The 23,582-nt window shown below is 40.0% G+C and overlaps 1 protein-coding gene across 1 annotated transcript in view; it reads right to left on the reverse strand.

Moving 5' to 3' along the window:
• Positions 1–23,582, reverse strand: part of WDFY3 (WD repeat and FYVE domain containing 3) — a 5,086,165-nt gene that overhangs the window by 53,993 nt on the left and 5,008,590 nt on the right. Inside the window, exon 63 of the mRNA XM_044059488.1 lies at positions 19,322–19,433. Within this exon, the coding sequence (XP_043915423.1) occupies positions 19,322–19,433 (112 nt within the window). The remainder of the gene's footprint in view (positions 1–19,321; positions 19,434–23,582) is intronic.

Consider the following 23,582-nt stretch of genomic DNA (forward strand, 5'->3'; position numbering starts at 1 on the left):
TACACAACCGTACTATGCCCTGACTGAAATCACTGTTGCAGTATTCCTGACATAATGGTGATTCCCACAGTTGAAAGAGGAATGAAGAAAGCAAGGAAGGATGGTTGACTTTTGAGAAGAAGAGTTGTCCAACAGTCCAGTTAGTGAACTAGCAAAGGCTATTCTGGAGTTAGAGAAGACATCGATTTTGTAGTGTTGGCAAAGGTGTGTACGGAGGACCAAGTGGCTGCCTCTAAGATAGACTTGGAGTCTGTTCCATTGTGGAAAGCTCTTGAGGAAGTGCCGCACTAGAAGGCAAGGTCTTACCCCTTTAAATCCAGGCTGCAATAGTTTGTTTGGAGACTGGCTGCCCTAGCTCAGGGAACATAAAGGATGCAAACAGCTGGTCAGTCTTTCCAAAGGATTTAGTTTTGTCCAGGTATATTGCCTGTGAATGTCTAGAGAATTTAAGGTCCTCCCCCATTTTGGGGATTGGGAACAAAGTTGGGAAGATGAATGGCCTGAAAGAGTGAGAGCTCATTCACTACTTTAGGCATGAAGGATGGGTTAGCCCTGAGATTCACCCTGTCTCTGTGAAAAAATAAGAAAAAGGGAATGGCCATGAGAGCTTGTAGCTCAGAAACCCACCTGGTAGAGGAGAGGGCCAAGAAGAGGATGTTTTTTCAAGTACAGAATTTCAGGAAAGCAGAAGAAGCTGGGTCAAACGGAGGCAGAGGAAGGTTTTCTGGCACAAATTAAGATCCTAAGGAGGACAGATGGGTTTCCTTGGGGGGTTAAGATGCAGAACTCCCCTGGGGAAAAGCTTGACCTCTGGCCTGGCCATAAGTGGAGGGCTAAAAGGGGTACATAAGTGAGCTTTTACAGACAAGCAGGCTAAGCCTGATCGAAGAAGATCATAGAGGTACTGCAGTACTGTAGGGATCTGTGCTAAGAGCAGAATCTGACTATGTTTGCAGTGCCAGAAGGAAAACCTTTTCCAACTAGCAAGTAAGAATTTCTGATAGTAGGACAGCAGGTCTCCTACTTTCTTGCAGGACTTGTACCACCTCTTCAAAGAACAGATGTCTTTGAGGGATTAAAATTCTATCATTTACAGGACTAAGCTGTGGGATGGAAGATTTGGGTGGAGTAGCAATCCTTTTCGCTGAGTAATCAGATCCGGGTGCAGAGGAATCTTCCTGCAATTTCCTTTTGCCAGGAGAAACAGCAGGGGGAACCATTGTTGCCTCGGTCAAAATGGAGCCAGTAAGAGGCATTTGGGTGCCTTCGTTTGTACTTTCAGAAGAAGTTTTGATAGAGAAGCAGAGGGGGAAAGGCATAGAGGAATTTCCCTGTCCACTGCAAACAGAAGGCATCTGTCCTTCAGACTGTGGTATAAGGGTCCTTGTTGCAGAATGTGGAGGGAGCCAATGGTTGCTTGGCAAAGAAGTCTATCTAAGAAGTGCCACAATGAAATGTGATGTTGTGGAAGACCTTTCTGTTCAAGATTCACTCGCCGGGGTCCTCCACGAAGTGACTTAAACAGTCTGCTAGCACAAAATCCTGAGAGGGATGTATGCGGCATTTAGACTGATGTTCATTTGTGTTGCTAAATTCCATACCTCCTGCGCTAACTTGTGTAGTTGGCAAGACCTGGTGCCTCCATGACAGTGGTGTTGTCTGTGTAAACTTTGAGTGGCCCTGGTCTCCAAAGGTGGGTGAAAATCTGAAGAACTTCCTGAAAGCCCTCATTTCTGTCAAGCTGATGTGTTCTTTCAGGAACTGGGGTTGCCATTTCCACTGCACTTGGTGTGATCCTGTCCATGACCCCTACACCTCGTCTAAGCCATCCATGTGAACCTGTTGAGGAGGAGGAGGTGTGAAAGGTAATCTTGAGTTGAGGATGACCTGCTCCTTCCACCACATAAGCTCCTTCTTGACACAAAGGAGGAAGACAATTAAGAAGTCCAAGGGGTGGCAGTGCTAGGACGACAAAGACTTCAGGTACCAATGGATTTTCTTCACGTGGAGTCTGGCCAGAGGGAGCATATGGACGGTGGCTGCTATGAATCTCAAAGTCCTTTGAATTTCCCTTGCAGAGCAATGGGTTGTAGAGAAGATGTCCTGGAAGTAAATGGACAATCTGAGAAGCTTCTCCTGAGGCAGGAAGTCATAAACATCCTTTGTGTCAAGTCTGCATCTTAAAAACACCAGGTCCTGTGTACGAACCATGTGTGGTATTTTTTTGTAGTTTATACTGAAACCCAGACCTGTCAGAAGATAAAAGGTGTTGAAGAAGCTGAAGAAGAATATCTGGCAAAATAGTCTGGATCAGAAGGTTGCACAGGTAGGGAAATTTGAATTCCTTGAGTGCAGCAGAAAGTTACTGCAGGTGCTAAGCACTTTGTGAACACTCCTGGGGCTGCGGAAAGACTAAAAAGAAGAACAGTAAACTGAAAATATGAAAGGACAGAGACAAAATCTGAGGAATCTCCTACAAAAGGGATGAATGAGAATGTGTAGGTAGGCATCCTTCAGACCTAAAGATTCAAAGAAATGTTACTGTCATTTAGGAAACACAAGTGCTACCTAAACAAAATTTTGAATGTCAGCTCTTTTACAGGAGAAAACAAACACAAAAAGACAGACATGATAGATATTAAAGAATAAACAATAACTACAGTACAAAAGTAATCACTACTAGATGATTAACACATGAAAAGAAAAGTACACTACACACAGAGGTGAGATTGGGTGATATTGCACATAAGGAAGTGACTGGCATTGCACTTGAATGAGAATATATTAATTTTAGTATGTAATAAATAAATAAAAATACTGTATGGAAAAAAAGGAAAAGAATGACAGAGTAACAATCTATTACAATTTTGATACATCTAGATTTACGCCTGCAAAAATGAGTCTTATTGCAGTTGGATAAAAACTGTTCATGAATCTGGAGGTCCTGCAGTGGATACTCTGTAACCTTCTACCAGATGCAAGTTTAGTGAACCAACCATATGCTGGATGAGAAGTGTCACTCAGTATTTTGCAGGACCTCTTTTTACATCTCATTTCAAATAAGAAAGCCTGTGGGAGGATGAGAGAAATGAAGAGATAGCATTCTGAAAGAAGGTACCTTCAGGTAAGCATTTAGGATGGACAGATCTAGGATGGGTATCCACCGTTTTCTTTTCTTTGGACTAGAAAAATCTTAGAATAAAACCCTTTGTGCATGAATTCTATCTGGACTTGCTCGATGGTACCCTGATTCAAGTGGTCATGAATAACAGCAGTAATAAAGGATATCTGGTTTTGAGGGGGTAGTGGCATGCCTCTCAGAGGGCGAATGTTTTCCCAAGACATGACATAGCCATCCTTGATGATAGAGAGGACCTACTTGTCTGGTATAAGCTTCCCATCTGGCCAGGGAGAGTGACGGCCTTTGAGAAAGAAGGGTAATAGGGCTGGGGACAGGGTTTGTTTCTGGACTGTCCACAGGCCCTTCTAATGAAGGAGGCAGATTTAGTTGGGCCGTTCCTATGGTATATCGGAAGTGAGGACAGTAAGATTTGCTTGCAGTCTTTCATGATCTTAACTTGCTCTTGGAGAGTTTTGAGTAGAATAGTTGCCTGATGGCCAAACAGTAAGTCTTTATCAAAGGGTGAATCTAGAATTTTTGATTTAAAATGCTCATATATAGGCTGATTGTAAAGTCATGCATACCTTCAGATAACAGATCCAGTGGCAGCTGCCCTAGCAGAAGCATCCACAGCAGGTAACTGCATTTTAGGCTGTGTCTGGAATGGGCTGAGAAAGTAAGCTTTGCATCTGATGCTCAGAGTCTGGTGAAGGAGGATCCAAGATAACTTTGTTTAAGGAGTTAAGAACAGAGATAAAATACTTTGACATTTGAGACTGGTAATTAACTGCCCTAAAGGTAAGGATAGCAGAGGTGTAAACCTTCTTCCCTATCTATCCACAGACTTACTATCTTTATCAGTAGGTAGAGCATTAGCAGTGGGAAGAAGCTTGAAGAGTTTGTCTGAAGAGAAAAATAAGGCAGAAGGGTCTGCCACAGGGTTCTTTATACATATATTTAAAATCAGGGACCTTGTAAAACCTGTCTGCTCTCTTAGGAGTTGTTGGTTGACAATCAGATGCAAAGGATGAAGACTGAAAAGTGTCCTGGAAAGCCTCAAGAACAGGTGGAACTGGAGAAGGGCAAGGATGATTATCGCTAAGAAGGTATAATACATCTGTTGAACATCAGATATCTGCATGGACTGAATCAAAATGTTTCACCATCTTCTGTATAGTCTCCCCAAAATAAGCCTCCTCTATAGGGGAATCAGGTGAGAGGGAGTCTCCTTCAATGGAAGAGATTTGCCTGGAAAATGCAGCCAAGAAAATTGTCATAGTCATACTTGTCATCAGAGGAAGAGAAAGCCAGGGTAGGTTTTCAAAGAGCCTGTGGTTGTAGAGACTTGAAGGAGGGAGGCTTCAAAGACATAACAGCTTTCAACAACCCTGGTGAGAAGTCTAAGACTATTAGCTTTGCCGATTAATGATGGAAATTTAACTCAAAAGAGACCTAGCTTGAAAATAAGTGTATTTCTTGGGGTTCCTTTTTCAGGATGGTGAGCGTCTGTGCTACTTTTTCCTCCAGGAAGAGAAGGAAAATAATAAGCAGTGCTTCTTTTTTCTGTTCTTTGCTTTGCAACACCATCCTCACAGCCTTTTTACAGTGATAAAGCCATCCTGTTAAAGTAATTTAGGAAGATGAATTACTGACTGGTAGTCTGAGTCTACTTAAAATACAAAGAGCAGGTAGTGGGTCCTAGTCTGTGACTTGACAGCACACACATTTCTGAAGAACATCACTACATGAAAAAATGCTGAGAACATAAAGTTTTTAAAATGTCTGCAAGCTGCAAAAGAATAAAACAGCAAAGAAAGAGCTCCGAACCTGATGCATGGAAAATGCCAATATGAAGGAACTGATTTATTGCAGCCTACCAATTCTGAAATTTTTCCCAGGTCGCTTATATACAAGACAGGAAGATTTTTTTTTTTATTTTTAAACAAGAAGCATCTTTATTAAATTATCACTTATGACATAAGCAATCACACATTTATATAAATGAAAACAAACCATATTGACATAATCCCAACTGCAAGCATTTTACATCACAAACCATACTGACATGTCAGTTGCAAACATTATACATCACTTATATTTTACTCTATCACTGTCAGTCAAACATTACATAGCTCTTCCAAATCCTGCCTTCTTTGAAACCCCATTCCTGTCCTGTATGTACAATTCCCATCTTTTCCTATGTAATTTGTTCCTACCCTTTTATAAAGATCTCAGTTCCAGCTGTTTTATCTCTGTTACTATATTCACTACTACTTATAGGTTCATAGGACGATACTAGGCTATTGGCTTATAAACCTAGCCAAGAATTTCACCCATGTTCCCACAAAGTCAGCACTTGTTTTCCCTGTCCAGCAGGGACACAGGTGGGATCCCAGGGGTGTATTTTCTGTTTCCCATCCAGTCGTCCAGGTTGCTCTTAAAGAGGGCTAGTGAGGTACTTTGCTTGACATGGAGAGGAAGTACAGTGGTTTAGATTTTGATTTTTATTTTCTAGTAATTGCTTTTTTGGCAGCTAGGCATTACTATGTCTAGGCAATTCCAATTCTGTATCATAGCTCAGAAAAATCAATTCCCTAGTTACACAAATATACTCACCCAGTATCTCTGACACAGGAGTCTGCAGGGAATCTTTAAAGTCTGCCAATTCATTACACTCCCAGAAAATATGTTCCCAATAACCTTTCTTCCCCACCGCACCTCCATTTGCTGTCTACCTTAGGAAAAGTTCTCTGGAGTCTACTTGGGGTATAAAAACATCTATGTAAACATTTCTAAGCAAAAATCCTAAATCTTCTAGATTTTTTTTTGCATATTTGGGAGACAAACATATATCCCCCATTTTTTCTGAATTACTTAACCAGTTTCTCTTCCAAATCATTTCTAACCTGCTCTGATTGATTCTTATATTTATCATGCAATATTTTATATGCTCTACTAACTGTTCCTTTTTTAATGGCAGCTTCTGTTCTAGATTGTACAAAAACTCTACCAGAGCTGGTCTTTCATTTAGGACCCCCCCCCCCATTTCTTTGCCTATACTCGGATATCTATCCTTGACAGGGAAGGCAATCTCTAACTTGCTGTCAAAATAAATTCTTGACATCTTCCCATTCTATTACCTTGCCCTCTCTAGCTATTTGCACCGAATACCTTTGTTCTTTTGCCAGTTTTCTCCAATAAATTCCTGCCCTCTCTTGCCTATTGCCTACATCCCTAACTGTAGTCATCCCTATCTAGAGAAACTCCTTCCTTCATTTCCATGTTGGCTTAGTTCTTAGAATACTTTGTTACTTTATGAATATAATATTCTGTATGATTACTGTTATTCTTCTTAGAGAGTTGCATCCAAAATCCCAGTTTCTCCTTGTTTCTTGAGCCTCCCTCCTGTTCCATCATCATCATCCCTTTCCACCTTGAATTATAGTTTTATGCCTGTCCTAAGTATAGGAGCCTTAACTGTGTAGCTCTGAAATACCCCTTCAAATCAGATAATTACAAGCCGCCTTGTTCTATTGGAAGAATTAGCTTATTCCAGTTGATTCTTACAGTCTTCCCCTCCCAGATAAAATCCTTCAGCTCTTTATTAAATTCTATCCACAACTTCTCCTCTTGTTGATAAAAATATGCCTGACTTACGTATAAGACTAACGGGACTAACAACATTTTAACTGCTTGTATGTTACTATCCATATCCATATGAGAGAGCTTTCAATTTCTCAGTTTTTGTATTATCTTTTGTTTAGTCTCTTCCCATGTATCCTTAGCTGCCACACAGTAGTCATTTTTAATCCATACTCCTAAATACTTCATTTTATCATGTCCCAATAAATATGGATATTGCTGAGCCAATTTGTGTGTGGGTACTAATTTATCACTATTGCCTTAGTTTTAGCTTCATTAACTTTGTATCCTGAAAATATTTGAAAGTGTCTCAAAATGTTCCACAACACTGTAATATGCTTTTCTGGTTTTGTAAGGTATAAAATAATATCATCTGCAAACAGAGCCACCTTTTCTTGACTACCATACCAATTACGTCCTTCAATTTCTGAGTCCCTTATATTCTTTGCTAGTGGCTCTAAATATAATACAAACAACAAAGGGGAAAGATGACACCCCTGCCTGGTTCCTCTGCTTAAGCAAAAATTATCAGAGAAGACCCCACCCACTTTAATTTTCGCCTCTGGTCCCTCAAATATCCTCCTAATCAACCTTACAATTTTATCAGGGAATGCAAATACTTCCATTTTCCACTCATAAAGTCCAGTTTACTCTGTCAAATGGTTTCTCACCATCAAGACCCACCAACAGCAGTGGTATTTTCTTACATTCTGCTTCCCTCTCAATCAAGAAAGTTCTGTTAATGTTGTCATATCTTTGGTTCCCCACCACAAAACTGCACTGGTCCATATCTATCAATTTTGGCATCACTTCTGTCATTCTTTTAGCCATCATAGACATAAACACTTCATAATCATGGTTTAGTACTGAAATGAGGCTGCATAAAGCTGGATCTGATGGATCTTACCATCGTTATGTATTACAGCTATCACCACTTATTTTCCACAATGTTGTTACTTCTCCTCCTCTTTAAATACTGTTAAACAAAACCTTCCAGATCTTTATCATTTTTTACCTCTTAGCTTCCAAATTTCCACATGAATACCATCTATTCCTGGGGACTTTCCTGTATATTGGGTATACATCACCATTTTTATCTCATCTCCTCATATCCTAACTGTTAGTAATTGGGCCTCATCTACCTCTAACATTGGCATATTTAATTCTTCAATTTGTACCTTTTCCTGCTTTATGCAGACTTTTATAGAATTTCCGAAATATTTTTAATACCTCTACAGGATCTCGTTACCGTCCATGTTAGCTTGACAACGACCCTTTCTACTTTCTGTTGCCTGAGTTGCTGTGCTAAGTTTTTGTGCTCTAGAGTTATTATCAAAAAACAGTTGCTTAACAGCAATCTTTCAAAACTTTTGCATGTTATCGAGGTAATCCCTTATTTTCCATTTAGCATTCTGCAGTTGATTCTCTTTTTGTTCTGTGAGATTCCCCCTATTCTGTAATGCTTTAACATTTGTCAGTCCCTCTAAATAATTTTTGTTACTTCTTAACCATATCCCCCTTTCTTTTATTTCCACTCTATTTTAAAATCAGCTTTAATGTTATCCCACTTCCTAGCTATATATTCAGAAGAAATGTCTATGTTCTCTAATAGCTGCTGAACCATCCTGAAAACCTTTATCAAATTTACATATTCAATTACTTCCAAAGGTGTCTCCTGTAGCATAGCTACTTGCACTCTACAGGTTTAATATAGTTCACTACTCTTTCTTTTCTTTGTATTTATCTGTGAGACTAATGACATTTAAAGTTTTTACAAAAAGCGTTGTTATATTAAAGTTAATATTCCTACTTTTTATGTATAACAGTTTTTTTGTTAAAAGTCTAGTTCCAGCTTTTGTGTTACATGCATACACTGTCTGGCAGGTTGAACTTTTATACAGTTGTTTCTTGTCATATCCACTTGAGTCTATGTCACATTTTCTAAAACTTTGTTTTACTGAAAGTCCTCCAAAAGCACCCCTAAAACCTATTAACTTAATACCAACACACAAAACTATGTACATCTTCAAATATTGAAGTTTTACCCTCCTAATAAGAACAAATGTCCCAAACTGACAGCCACACTCACAGACTTGAGTTAACCTAAAAGAAAGGTTATCCATCCTAAGACATGTCTGGTTTTGTCTTATCTTTATAGCTCTCCCAGCTGGGAAAACACCTGTATGCTTTCAGAGAACATTACATCCTAGAAAGTATCTCTTTTTTTCTAGCCATTCTCTATCAGATTGTAGCCGATTTTTCTTTATCAGATTGTCTCCATGGAGACATGAGGACCAGATAAAGAATTGCTACTAAGCATACATTTATTTACTAGAATAAAAGCCTTATAATAGTCAATATTCTTTTTCATTTGCTTGCTTTTTCTTAAAACTTGTTACAGATCAAACTAAGGGTGTTACTCTAGTCATCCCGCCATGCAAGAATGAGAAAAAGCACATACTTTTTCTTTTGTCATGCTCTTTTAACCAGGCTTTTTTTTACACTGCAGTGCCTACATTTCTTAAAACTGAACAAGGAGGATGGGAGAAGGGATAAAGAAAAAAAATAGACAAGAAAAAAATCAGGAGCACCTGTTTACAATGGTATCCCCATTACACTTAAAAACAACTTGAGAAAACTTTACATTACAGCAGGCAAAGAAAATGATACACTATAAGAATGGTACTATTAAGGAAAAAGTTTTACTTAGTTAACTTCCTCCTCTTCCCCTCCCCAAGTATTTTTCTTAACATTAAAGTATATGCTCTACCTCATGTCATTAAGAGTCTCCCCCAAGTCCAACAAAGTCCATAAACAGTCCAATATTTCCAGATTTTTTCGTTATTTCACAAATATAACTACTGCTTTGTAATCCCACATTTGTCAATTTCCAAGTTACTGGTTTTATTTCTGTTCATTTCCATCTCAAAAATCCTGTCTCTGCTTCACTCCCAATGGATTCTCAATTCTTCTAGTCAACTCTCATGCTCCATTCCTTCTCTCCAGCATTTTCCATTGAACCACTGGAAAAGGTTTCACTGGCGCTGTGTTTCTGTGGCAGCATCTCCTTCTGTTTCACAGCTCACATTTTGTTGGACAAACTTTTGTATTTCCTTCTTAGCACGTACTTCATCAAAAAATGATTTTCTCCCCCCCAGGGAAGAATATTTTGAAGATAGCTAGGTACAGCAGTTTGAATCTCACACCTGCTTCTCGACATTCCCTGAACAGCAGAATACATTTACTCCTCTTCTGCCTGGTGTACAATGAATAATCATTCTCCACAAACACTCTGCTGTCTCCCACTTTTAATACTTTGTCCTACCGCCACAGTTTTGTCAGAATCAACTCCTTCTGCTGGTAGGATTGCATCTTTACTACTAAAGATCTAGGCTGCTTCCTCATAGCCAGGTTTGGAGAATGTGGACGATGTGCCCTTTCAGTTAACAACTACTGCTGTGGAAGACCTGTCTAGTTACTTATTTGTGCTTTCATAAAATTAATACAGTCCGCTCCCTCCAGCTTCTATGTTACAGCTGAAACTCTCATTTTTCCCCTACATGCTCTCTCCTCTAACTCTATTACTTTTGAAACATCTCTTTTTGAACAGTCTCATATTCAGACAGCCTTTTCTTCATTTCTACCCCTGATTGTTGCAGCTTTATCATCTCATTTGAATATCTGTTTAAAGCTTTTTCCATTTTTCCAGCCTTTTGTTGTTTGTGCTGATATACTCCATCAGTGTTTTGTTTATTTTAACCAAGTCTGTATGCAGTTGTCTTGCATCTTCCTGTAGATTATTGGAAGTCATGTCTGAAGATTGCATTGCTTTTTGCTGAACAGCTGTAGAACTTTCCCCAGTCACTGTTTCTTGCTCACTTTTTGTAGCTGAATTTCCTTCAGGTCTTTCATATTTCTTTTTTCATAGCATCCGGACAGTGCATTTACTAGCCATTTACTGAAATTTACCCATAAACACAAAACTCCACTGGCTTCTCTGCTTAGTTTCTGTTTTCACACTAGGAAAGCTAAAATTAAACTGTTACTCAATATGCAGCCATCTTGGAAGTCTCCAGAGACAGAAAGATTTTAATGAAAAACTGCTAGATCATTCCCAGAAACTTCATTTGAATGCAATAAAGTTCAAAGGAATGAGCTAAGTGACAGAAAAGAAAAAGTACAGTTGTGTACACTTACCATAAATGTAGATGTTCTAATGTATTCACTGTTGCAGTCATCACCTTTGGGTTATCCATGCTGCAGTAGCCCTTGGCTGGCCTGAATACCAGAGTCAATGTTTTTCTGTGTCGGCTGCCATCGCTTGATGTCTGACGTCCGGACGTCAGTGATACAAAGGAAGGCAGCTGATGCCATTGCCCTAACCAGTCAGAGGCCCAAGTAAATATGGTAAAGTGGTCCTGATGGCTAAAGGCCACCATTAGAAATTGATGTCTCTCTAAAGAAAGAAGATATAAGGGGGAAGGAGGGTGAGAAACCAGGACTGCAACAGTCAATACACACGAACATCTACATTTATGGTAAGTGTACACAATAGTACTATGTTCTTCGTGTTTCACTGTTGTGGTCATCACCTGTGGAAGGATTCCCAAAGCTGAGGAGAGGGGTGGTAAGATTAGTAAGAGACCTAGCAATGGGTCAGCATGCCCTGCAGAACTTCAGAGGCAAGCCCTGCCCTGGCCTTAAAGAAAAGAGGTAGGTGGGGAAGCTTGGCAATGGTATAGACAGAAGTCCAGGTGGCAGCCTACAGGATGTCCCTGGTGGGAACTCCTCTGAGGAATGCTGAGGAAGTGTAGGTTACCCTAGTGGAATCCAAGTGCCAAGACCCTGAAAGAAAGCACAATAAAGCTTACGGACAGGATGACTTAGTCAAGCGTTGTATCCGTTGATTTTAACAGTGTACTCCACAGAAACTCACAGGATAATAGGAAAGTAAACTTTTAGATAACTGGTATGTTGGTTGATTGATATCATAAGTATAATTAGGCCAACAGTATTTTTATGCTAGAAATAAGGCACTTAGATTGTGTTTTAGATGTTTTATGACATAATATTAAATTATGCCTCATTTCCTATGCAGCATGAGATTGGTGGTTTTAAATAATTGATGTGTAAATATATATATATATATATATATATATATATATATATATATATATATATATATATGCACTGATGTAGTTACCAGCCATCTGAGGAAGTTTTTGAAACGAAAACGTACTTGCATATGGAGAGTTAGTGTGATATCAGTGTTTTTTCTGTGAAGTGAATGCTTGGATTAAACTGTTTAAACGGCTGACAAGCTTTGTTCTTTGGTGTTCTTATTATCCTGTGAGTTTCTGTGGATTACACTGTTAAAATCAAGGGATACAAAGCTTGATTAAGTCGTCCTGTCCATAAGCTTTATTGTTCTTTCTTCCAGGGTCATGGCACTTGGTTTTTAGTTACTTCTTTGACCCGTTGGCAGTTTTTGGTGAGCTACCCTAGTGGAATGTTTCCCATGCAAAGTGTAGCAGAAATGGATATAGTGCGAGATCCACTGGGAAAAGGATAATTTGGAAATGGGCTTCCCCTCTGCCCCTGGGGCAAAGCTGACAAGGATTTGGTCTGTTTTCCTGAAGGATTTAGTATGGTCCAGATAGTATCTGAGCTGTCTGTGCATGTCTAGTGAGTGCAGAATTCTTTGCCCCTTGTTTTGAGGGTTAGGAAAGAAGGGGGGTAGAGGTATAGCTTAGCGGACAGTTACATTAGATACCACCCTGGGTATAAAGGAGGGATTAGTCCTGAAAGAGACCCTGTCTGCCTGGAAGAAGATGAAGAGCTCAATGGCTATCAATGCCTGAAGATGTGAGACCCTTCTGGCTGAGGCTATAACTAGGAGAAAAGCAGTCTTTCAGGAGAGGTATCTAAGTTCTGCTGACGCAGCAGGTTCAAAGTGTGGTAGAGTTGTTTTTTCCTCAAAACATAATTCAGGTCCCAGGGTGGAGTGGGAGGCCTTCTGGGAGGTCCGATATTAGAAGGACCTCGGATGCATTGTTAAATCAAAAGGTGGAATAACAAGGGCTGTTCTGTATCAAAAAAGAGCTGAAATGGCTGAGGCATGGATTTTAATAGAGGAGAAGAGAAGGCCAGTATTAAGTGGCTCCTCTAGGTAGTCCAGGATAAGAGGGATGGAAGATGGTGAGGGATTGCCCCCCTCTGGACTGGCTCCAAGAGCAGAATCTTTTCCATTTTCCTGCGTAAGATTTTCTGGTGCTGGGCCATCTGGCCTCTGTGATAATGTGTAGGACCTGCTTGCTTAACAGGGGCCCCTAGTCTGCCTTTTGAGTATTGGCCAAGCTGATAGTTTGAGAGTCTGGGTGCAGCATCCCCCCTGAGTTAAAGGACAACTGCACCCACAGACTCAAAAAACATGTTTATTTCATCATGGTTTGGTGCTTCCTACATTTTAACACCACTTTGGGACTATTTAGAGCTTTTTAGATATTTTATATGCAATTTCTGACTCTGATCACATGGGGTCTGGCATCCTGAAATAATTCTGACTGTTTAGTCTGCCTCTAAGTATCCCAGAATGCATTGTTTGTCTCCAAAAAATTGCATCAGATCTGCCCTGTTTTCCCTAAAGCTCCTGTCAGTCCACTGATTTTACAGGCATTAACTGCTGTGTTATACTCGCCTACTTTTGGTTAAAATTTTATCCTTTTTCAATGACTACTTCAAACACAAGCAGTGCAAATGCTACAGGACAGAACTGAAAAGTGCATTTTATTGCTCTTTCTTCTTAGAAATGCTAACTTCATTTCTTTTGTGAAGGCTGAAATCTAGTTCTTCAAGGCATCTCCCCTCCCCCTTCCCTAGCTGTCAAAGAGCTAAGGGAAATTTGACCCATTATCTGTATGTGAATGACAGCTCACAGCAGGTGACCAGACTAATATACTGTTTTCATGTCAGCCTTTCCTTCCTACAGTGGGAGATTTTTTTGTTTGACTCCTCCTGTCAAGTTTAGAACCAAGCTCCATAGCACTGGGAATAATCATTGTTTTGCAAAACATCAAACTCCCACTTATTTTTCCTTCCTGTTTGGTTAAATAACTAACAAATGATGCACTATAAACACAAAATATTTCAGACTTGCATGGCAGCACCCACATGCTTTTTTTAAGTGGCGATTTAAGAAAATTACGGTATTGCATACTTCTTGTAATCTGATGTAGTGCTGTCGATTAATTGTGACAGACATCTGCTTCTTATGTAAAAACATGCAATTAATGTCTACGCATGGTCATTGCAAATTTATGCTCTTAATTTTTGCAGCTGTTACTGTGCATCTCCCTGTACTTTGTCAGATATCAGAAGGGCTCTTCAGAAAAATGAGATTATATTTTTGACATTTTTGCTAGGTTAAGAGTGGGCTGGGCAAGGCAGCTGTGACATCACAATGTGGGAGGTCCACTGGCTCTTCTATACAGCATGCAAATCAGGCAGGGATTACATCACTTTGGGGGAGGAAGCGTCCCGGTAGCTAGGGCAAGAGGTCTGGCAGATGTGACATCATCATTTCAGAGCCAGCTAGAGGTTTTTCAACTTGGTTTTCAAAGTGAAAGTAAAACAGTATGGAAAGGTAGGAAGCCTAACAGGGAAAACAGTTGAGCGGATTACTTTTTAAAGCTGCATGGGTGATTTTTCAAGGCAGTATCAACGAACAGGGACTAAAAGAGACAGTAGGTTGAGCAATCTGCTTTAATATCCCGTTGTCCTTTAAGAGTTCTAAGATCAGGGGGAAACTGGCTGGGAGGCTGTAGAGTCAGGCTGCTCAGTAAGGGGTACCAACGTTGTCTGGACCAGTCTGGAGCAATGAGGATGGCCTTTTGTCCCTCCTCCCTGAATTTGACCAGTACCCTGGGGATAAGAGGGAATGAGTACACAAAGAGAGTGTTCCAGGGGGAGGTCAAGGCATCCACCTTCCATGCTAGGAGGTGATACTCCCTGGTACAGAATCTTTTCCACAGCTGGTTGGGATGCGAAGCAAAAGGATTCAGCTCTTGAGATCCCCACTCCTGGATGACTGTAAAAGGATTTTTCTGTATATCTCCCACTCGTGGGGGTCCAGGAAGTTTCTGCTTAAATGGTCTGGCAGGGTGTGGTTGATCCCAGGTGGGTACTGGCTATCAGGTGTAGTTCCATGGAAGAAGTTGCTAGCCTGCACAGATGGTAAGATAGGGTCCCTCCCTGTTAGTCGGTGTACCACATTACTGTGGTGTTGTCTGTTTTGACTAGGAGAACCCCTGGTTTGAGATGGGGTTTGAAGGATGACAGAGCCTTTTGTACTGCGATGATTTCCTTCTGGTAGAAGTGTAAGGGAAGGTGCTGGGCATCCCAAAGACCTTGGGTGCATTTGCCTTCTAGGTGAACATCTCAAGTTATGTCTGAGGCATCGGTGGTAATGGTCTACCCGGTTGGGCCGAGGTTGAAGGAAAGACCCTTGTTCTGGGCAGGGGCCCCTGCCAATCAGAGAAACTCAGCCCCTATACAGGGGATCAGTGGTTTAGAGGTCCCTGGAGGAAGACAGTGTGGACTCCAAAGGCTCTTTAGGTACCACTGAAGTTTTCTCATGTGAGGCCTGGCCAGAGAAAATAGAAGGATGCAAGATGGCATGTACCTCAAGGCTTACAGGGATTTCCTCGCCATGCGGCTAAGTCTGAAAGCCAGCTGTTGAAAAAGAGCTGCTGGAATCTCTGTTTTTATGGGGATAGGAAGGCCATTTGGTCTGCTGTGTGCAGCAGTGTTCCCAAGAAAATGATCTTCCTGGAGCGTGTTTTGTTCTGATTTTTTTCTAGTAGATGGTGTATCTTGAGAGGGTTGGGAGGGTTCTGATAAATAGGGGGTCTTTGAGTAGCTATTCTCTGCCATCTGCCTGAACGACGCAGCTGTCCAAATAAGGGTAAATTTGTATGTTTTTCTGTCCACCAAAGGCTATGGCCAGGGCTAAGGACTCTTGTAGAGGGAGGGTAACTAACCATGCATTTTTGGTCAGCCTAGGCAGCAACTGCTGCAAAGTTAGCATTTTGAATTTGGTGATCACCATGAAGGTGTTCTGAATGGGTAGATCCAAGGAGGGGAGCCAAGCATCCTCTATCCTAAAAGCAAGGACTAGTGTGGAGTAAGAGCCTTTGCTTGATTGATCTGAGGGGACCAGTTCCACTGCCCCTAGGGATGAGTGAGCTTGGACATATTACAGTGCCCCTGTTCAGAAATATTGAGATAAGGGTACCCTCTTGGAATTGGGAGTTAGTAGATGGAAAATTCGTATCCCTGAAAAAAGGCCATTAAGACCCAATGGTTCTTGGTGAGTGGAAGGACTGTAGAAAGGGGGGAGGGAGTCCTTGAGGGATTTTTACCCTACAGAGATGGCTTAAAACTCCCTGCCTTTGGAGTAGAAGTGGTCCACCGTTTAGTTCTTTGCTGACCCTGGGATAGGAGTCTGGGTGGTCTGTCCCTGCAGGGCTTACCTTGCCCCTGTCTGCTAGGTGCAGGAAAGGGCCAGTGTTTAGAGGGAAAATTCCTGCTGAACCTAGGAGGTGGTACCTGAAGAAAATCTTTTACTGTGTGCATAGATTTTGCTTTGCCTTCCATCTTTTTAAGCATCGCTTCTGCTTTTACTCCAATCAGTCCTTATCCAAAGGTGCATCAAGTAAATTAGATTTGACGTGATTAGGGAGAGGTTGTTCTTTCAACCATGCATGTCTCCTAATGACAGATCCTGACACTGCGGCCCTGCTTGCAGCTTCTAGGGCGTCATATCCACAGTGTAGAGTGTTTAGCCATTTGACAAGTAGAGTGCAGTAAACTGCTAACTCTTTTGAATTGGCACAGTCAGGAAAGGTAGAAATATTTTGTTTTAATAGCTCCAAAGTGTGATGTTGAAATTTTAACACGTGGAACTGACAGTTGTGAGCTCTGAAAGCTAAGGTTGCAGAGGTGTATACTTTTTTACCCCACCAGTCCAAAGCTCTGGAATCCTTGTCAGGAGGAATAGGGTTCTTTATAGAACTAGCCTTAACTCCTTTAGGTCCCTGCGTAATGACCTCCAGGTCTGCAGCAGGATTTCTGTACAGGTATTTGTGAGAATCCGGTATTCTGTAATACCTGTCAGGTTTTCAGGGAGCAGGTGGAAGGGCGTCAGGAGTTAAGCTGGATTCATGAAACACATCATCAACCACCTCTAAGATTGGAGGGATGGCCAAGAGTCTCTGCTGTGGCAGCTCTAGAAACTCTTAGTCTTTTCTTAGACTGAGGGAAGTCCTGGGATTCCCAGTGGAAATGCTCCCTGACGGTGTGAAGGGCTTCCCCAAAGGAAGGATCCTCTGGTGGGGAGGCAGAATGAATGGATTCCTCTGCATCTGAATCCTCATAAGCAGTCAGAGGTAGTTGTTCCTCTTCAAAAACTGAATAGTCAGACTCCTCAGAATCCTGTTCTGTCAGTATTTCAGGAGAAAGATCTCTTTTCTTCTTAGATAAGGGTGATAAATTCCTCAGCCATTTTAAGCATTTGAGCTTGGGGTGGTGGAGCAGGAGTAAAATGGTGGCTACAGGTAGTTTTCCTAGGAGTGGCCTTGCCTCTAGCCCTAAGAGTATCCATCAGTCTGAGAGAAATGGTAGTAGGGGGAGAAACATAATTTTTTTTTGTCTAGATTCGGTAGTGCGAAAGACCTCCTTGGAAGCTGGTGCCTGCATCGCGGCTCTGGACCCAAATGAGGCAGAAACAACCAAAGGCTTGGAAGATGAAGATGATGTCTGCGGCACACTAGACTCCGAAAGGGTCTCAGTTGAAGCTTGCAAAGATATCAAATCAACCATCAGGGGTTGCAAAGGCGCCTCACTGAATTCCGGAGAACTGACAACCTGCTTAGCGGTAGAGTCATTGGAAGGCTTAGCCTTGAGTGGTCTGTCTCTATCTTTATCCTTATGTTTTTTCAGAATGTCTACGGATTGTTTGCTGACAGATGCCATTTCGGCTACAATAAGAGCTCTATGACAAATGGTTCACGCGTGAAAAGAGGGCACAGAACCAGCAACGGGGGACGTCACGGCTTGGGGCTAAACAAGTGATGCAGTATAAATGGAAATCTCGGTGTGGTATTTGCTTTCCACAGGCGAGACAACTGTTAAATTTTTCTGACATCAGTTAGTGCAAGAAAAAAGGATCCCCAACGGGGTACTTAGCTTTAGACTTTTTCAGCTGAAATTCAAAATCTGGTAGCAACCGACTGGCACACTTGTGAACTGCTTTAGCTATGGGCTGTGTGGCAAGAAAGACTGATGTAATGGCATTGGCTGTCTTCCTTTATAGCACTGACGGCAGACAGTAAGCGACAGCAGCCGACGCAGAAAAACACTGACTCTGGTATTCGGGCCGGCCGAGGGCTACCGCAGCAAGGATAACCCACAGGTGATGACTGCAACAGTGAAACATGAAGAACATGCAACATAAAATGGAAATAAAATTAAAGCATGCATACAAAAATTAGAAAATGCAGGATCTGTATTATATAGTCGAAGCTTTAGGTAATCGAATACCTAAACCTAGACACCTAAACAGTGAAAGCTGTAAACATCAAACAGCCACTTCCGCGAATTACTTTGCCGGAGAAAAAAAAAATTTCAAACCCTAATCGAATGGCACCCCCCCAACTAAATATACCAACTCCAAGATCACTCTACAGTGGAGAAAAGGGCAGATTCCCGATAATGGCCAAGCAATTTTTCCCCCCTATGAAAAAATTTGCGCAAGTGGCCATTCGATGTTTACAGCTTTCACTGTTTAGGTGTCGAGCTTTAGGTATTCGATTACCTAAAGTTTTGATTACCCAATATATATCCAAAATCCATACAGTATCGATAAATAAATTCTTGTATTTAAAGATCATCTACAAGAGGACCTTCCTTGTAGAGTCCTACAACTGGAATCATCTCTCCATCAGTCAAAATCAGTTGACATTTTTGGATAATCCAGGGCATGAGGAGTGTAAAGTGCTAGATAATGACATACTGTGATGTCACACATTTTGTACTCACCTGCACATCACCCTAGAACTGTCAGTTACACCCCAATCCACCAGTAAGCACAAATCAGAAACTAGCAACGAAGTTTGATCACTTATTGCATATTACTATACAAGATTAATACTTTTCATAGCTGATATTTTCTTATGGTCCCTTAATGGCCACCATGGTCAGGCTGCAACTATGAAACAAATGCAGAAAAATTGCTTAATAATGAGTAGTCATGTTATTATGATCCAAAATATGAAAGCTGTAAAACAAGAGGGTACTAGCATGCTTTGGTAACCATCTTGTGGCATCACGGCATGCATCAGCATATAGCACACATATAATATAATCTTCGAAAAAATGTTGCTGAACTTTGGTAGAATGGATGACAACCAGATGATCCATCAGGAAGGGTAATCAATGTTAGACTAAGTCATTTTTATCTAATAATTTTAGGTTCAATTTTTTTTAAATAAAATATCTTACTTTGAAACACCCAGTGCCGTTATCTCTGCAGGATGTACATTGTCCTTACGGTCAAAGGCAGTGTGCATAGTTAGCTTGCTTCTAAATACTAACTGGCGTTCCCAGCGATACCCTATATCAATCAGTAAATGAAAAGATTATTTAGGCTATCTTAATATCAATAATTAAACTTATGTAAGTGACAAGTGTAACACAGTTTGCAAATTTATGTAAAAGTTGACTTTGAATTAAACAAGAAAGCAAAAACTTGGTGGACATCAAATACAATAAACACATGCTAAAGAAGAACATTTCACACTCCCCATTTCTATGGCTTCATCAGTGTTACTTCCATTTCATCAATAATAAAACTTTGTGAGGAAAGACTGTTAACAATACACAAAATGCAGTTAATCAGACAGACAGATTCAAAAGACACCTATAATACAAATAATTTAGACGGGAAGATTTAAATTTATGGAGTGCACCTCATTATCTGTGAACAGAGGCTGAATCAAACTGAAAAAAGAATATATCGACCAATCCCAGGGTTACGAAAAACAATTTGAGAAACGAATCAAAACTTGGGGCAAAATGAGCATGCCACTTCTAAGCAGAGGGAATCTGTATCACAGGACAAGTCTGAAGTATATGCTAATAATGACTATTCCTTGAATGTGACATAGGAGAGGGGAGCTTTGCTGTCGTCAAGTACACAATGAAATTCTTCATGCATGAAATGGCCTACACTGTACCTTGCAAAGCTACCAGCTCTGTAACCTTGTTTTATACCACTTCAGAAGATGCCATGGAGAAACTACATACAAAAAAGTTAATAACGACCTAATCTAATTTGCCAATGGAATAAAAAGTAATGCACCAAATGTGGGACGGCATAACAGGAAGAGGTGGCAAGTACTGATCAATGAAGATAACCAGGATCTGACAGCCTGATTCTAAAGTACCAAACACAAGATCTGTTGGGAAGTTTCAGTGAAGATAACAGAAAAGAAATGGAATGGTTGCTTTTTTTCTGGGTCTGTTTAATAATTAAATGAGCAAACTTGTATTGGGACTGAAATGGATTAAGAATAAATGATCGTATTCTACAAGGTGGATTGCACAGGAAGATCCACGACAGAACACATTAGGGAGGGAGGTCTATAAAGGATGTCTGTGGTGACGTGAATTAAGGAAAGGGACACATTATAAAAAATACTACAATTTACTAAAAAGAGGGATTTCACTGCCTTAGGGCTACCTTAGTAAATGCTTCTAAACTGACATGGTTCCTCTTTTGTTTTTTGTTTCTCTGAGTCTAAGTTAAAGTTTGGGACTTGATGATAATAAGGGAATAAGAAAGTATCTGGATAATATGTATGAGTTTAGAGAGATTGCTGTTAAATAACTATTTTTTTATAACAACTCCAGAGCACAAAAACTATTAGAACAATGTAGCCAGCAGAAAATGGAAAGGGTTGCTGAGCTTAGGGAGCCTTCAACAAGAAAATTAACCAGAAATACTGCAGCGATTTTACAGACATTTTGGAAATTTTATGAAAATCTGTATAAAGCAGAGAAAATGTGGAAATATTTATTGAAGACATAATTATGCCAAGGATGGAGGAAGATGAGGCTCAACAACTAGTAGTTAAGATAGGAGGAGATGAGACAGAACTGTGATGTATAATCAGTCTTCAGGAAAGTCTCCAAGAACAGCCTACATTTCTTTGGATGTCTGGAAGTCAGGAGGGAAGAAAGTGATAAAGATATGCAAGAGTTTTATAACAGTATTTTAAAAGGAGGGGAAACACCAACATCTTCAAAGAAAACTGTGGTGGCTGTATTACCTAAAGATGGTAAAAACCATCTGACCCAGCTTCATACAGACCCACTTCAATTTTGATTTTAAAGTGTGTGAATGCAAGTATGAAACCAGAGGAAACTGTGTATGCGTAGTATGTGTGAAAGCAGAAGAGACTGTGTATGAGAGAGGGACAGAGAGCGAATGGGCTTTCTGTAAAACTGTTGTGTTTTACTTACTGATTTATTTTAAGTACAATACTACTTTTTATATGTTTTTGATGTAAAATGCTTCTGCCAACACCATTAACATATACTAAAGAAAGTTTGAAACATTAGGTGGAGGAACTATTTTACATTAAAAATATATATAAAAAATAATACACAACTTAAAACTAATAGGAAATAAAACATAACAATTTTACAGAGAGCCCATTCTCTAAGCGCAATAATGCCCAACAGAGTGTGTGCTAATGTGTAATTAATGTCCTTCCAGGGGTGTATGGGCGAACGATAATTACACACTAACACACATCCTGTCAGACATTATTTCTTACGTATTTGGGAATATGGATTAAAAAGGCTTCTGTTACAGCAGCTAAGCATATGTGGGGAAAAAAGCTAAATAAAAGATAATACAAAAATTGGGAAACTGAATGCTCTTTTTATGGCTATGGATAGTAAGCTACAAGCAGTGAAAATGTTTTTAGTCCCTTTGACTTTACATACAAGTTAGGCATATTTGATAAACCAGAGGAGAAGTGGTGAACAATAATTAATGAAAACTTGCAGGAATTTATCTATAAGGGGAAGATGGTCAGAGCTAAGTGGGATAAATTGATCCTTCCAAAAGAACAAGTTTGTTTGGGATTACCTAATTTGAAGGGATATTTTTGAGCTACACAGATAAGGCTGGTACACAACAAAAACAGAAGGTTATAATTCAAAAGGGATGATGATGAAGCAGGGGAAAGTTCAAGTAATACAGATAAAGTGGGATTTTGGATACAGATTCTTAAGGAGAAAAATAATCATAAAGAATATGATATAAAGTAGCAGAAAGTATTCTAAGAACTAAGCCAACACAAGAATGGAGAAACAAGATTTTGCCATTAAGGATTACTCAAGTAGGGGTACAGAAAATAGGTGAGAGGGGGCTAAAGGAACCAAGGTACTGGGAGTAAAAATAACTAGAAATGAAAGTTAATAGAGTGGGGTGATGCCAAGATGATGTTTGGACTGCAGGCCAGACACTGCCTTCCCTACCAGGGATTGACATCAGAGTATAGGCAAAGAAAAAGGGATAGGGGAATCTTAAGTGAAAGACCTGCTCTGGTGGGGTTTTCAGTAAAATCTAGACAGAAGCAAGTGTTAAAAAAATAGATAATTAGTAGGGCATATAAAATACTGCATGATAACAATAAGAATCAATGAGAGGAGGGTAGAAAAGATTGGGAAGAGAGACTGGAAAACTAATTTACAAGAGAACAATGGGAGGACATCAGTATGGCTTCCAAGTATGCTACAAAGTCCAGAGGGTTTAAGATCTTTGCTTGGAAGTGTTTGCATAGGTTATTTTTGTACATCCCAAGCAGACTTCAAAGAAGTTTTCTTCAGGTAGATAGCAAATATTGGAGATGTGATAGGAAAGAAAGAGGTAACTGGGAACATATCCTTTGTGAGTGTAATGAGTTGGCAAATTTAAAAAAAAATCCCCACAGAGTACTTTGTCAGAAATATTGTGTGAGCAAATGTTTGTAACTAAGGAAATTATTCTTTTGAACTGGGACAGGACCTGAATTGCCTACACATAGTAAGGTCATATTAAGTTTAATTCTGTTGGCTGCCAAAAAATCAATTACTAGAAAAAGGCAATCAGAGTCTACACCAACTGTATTTGAAGTAATGAATGTTATAAGAGAGATTAAACAACTGGAAGAGGAATCTTGAAAACAGGGAAGGAGCAAATTACACAGACATAAAAGGAAATTGCATGAACAAAACATGCAGAATAATGTTCAAGAGGAAGAGGAGTGAGGTTCAAGGGAAGGCAGGAATTCAGCAATTTACATAATGTTGGACTGATGACAATTAGAAAAAAAAGGAGATATGTGATATGCAATATATGAAAATGGAAAAACGTTGATGTGGTTTGTTTTGCTTTCTGTTATTGTATGTTTGCCTATACCTTAAGTGATAATTTAATAGAGGTGACGAAAAAGTTTTCTAAACATAACATACAGAACAACATCCATAAGTTAACATACACCAAATCCAACAAAGACAGGTAGCTCAAAACTGATGAAGTCCGAGCTCGAGTATAAGAAATCAGCGTAACAAGCAACCCACGGTTCAGTGACATTATGAACAAGAAGTTTATCTGATAAATATAAGCTTACACAACAGTGCTTCCTCAAGTATATTAAAAAGTTTGAGTATAAGAGCAGTAACTTTTAAATACAATCACTCTAGGTATCAC

Source organism: Protopterus annectens, chromosome 17.part0 (genome assembly GCF_019279795.1).
Source record: "Protopterus annectens isolate FY-2018-M chromosome 17.part0, PAN1.0, whole genome shotgun sequence".
Taxonomy (NCBI): Eukaryota; Metazoa; Chordata; order Ceratodontiformes; family Protopteridae; genus Protopterus; species Protopterus annectens.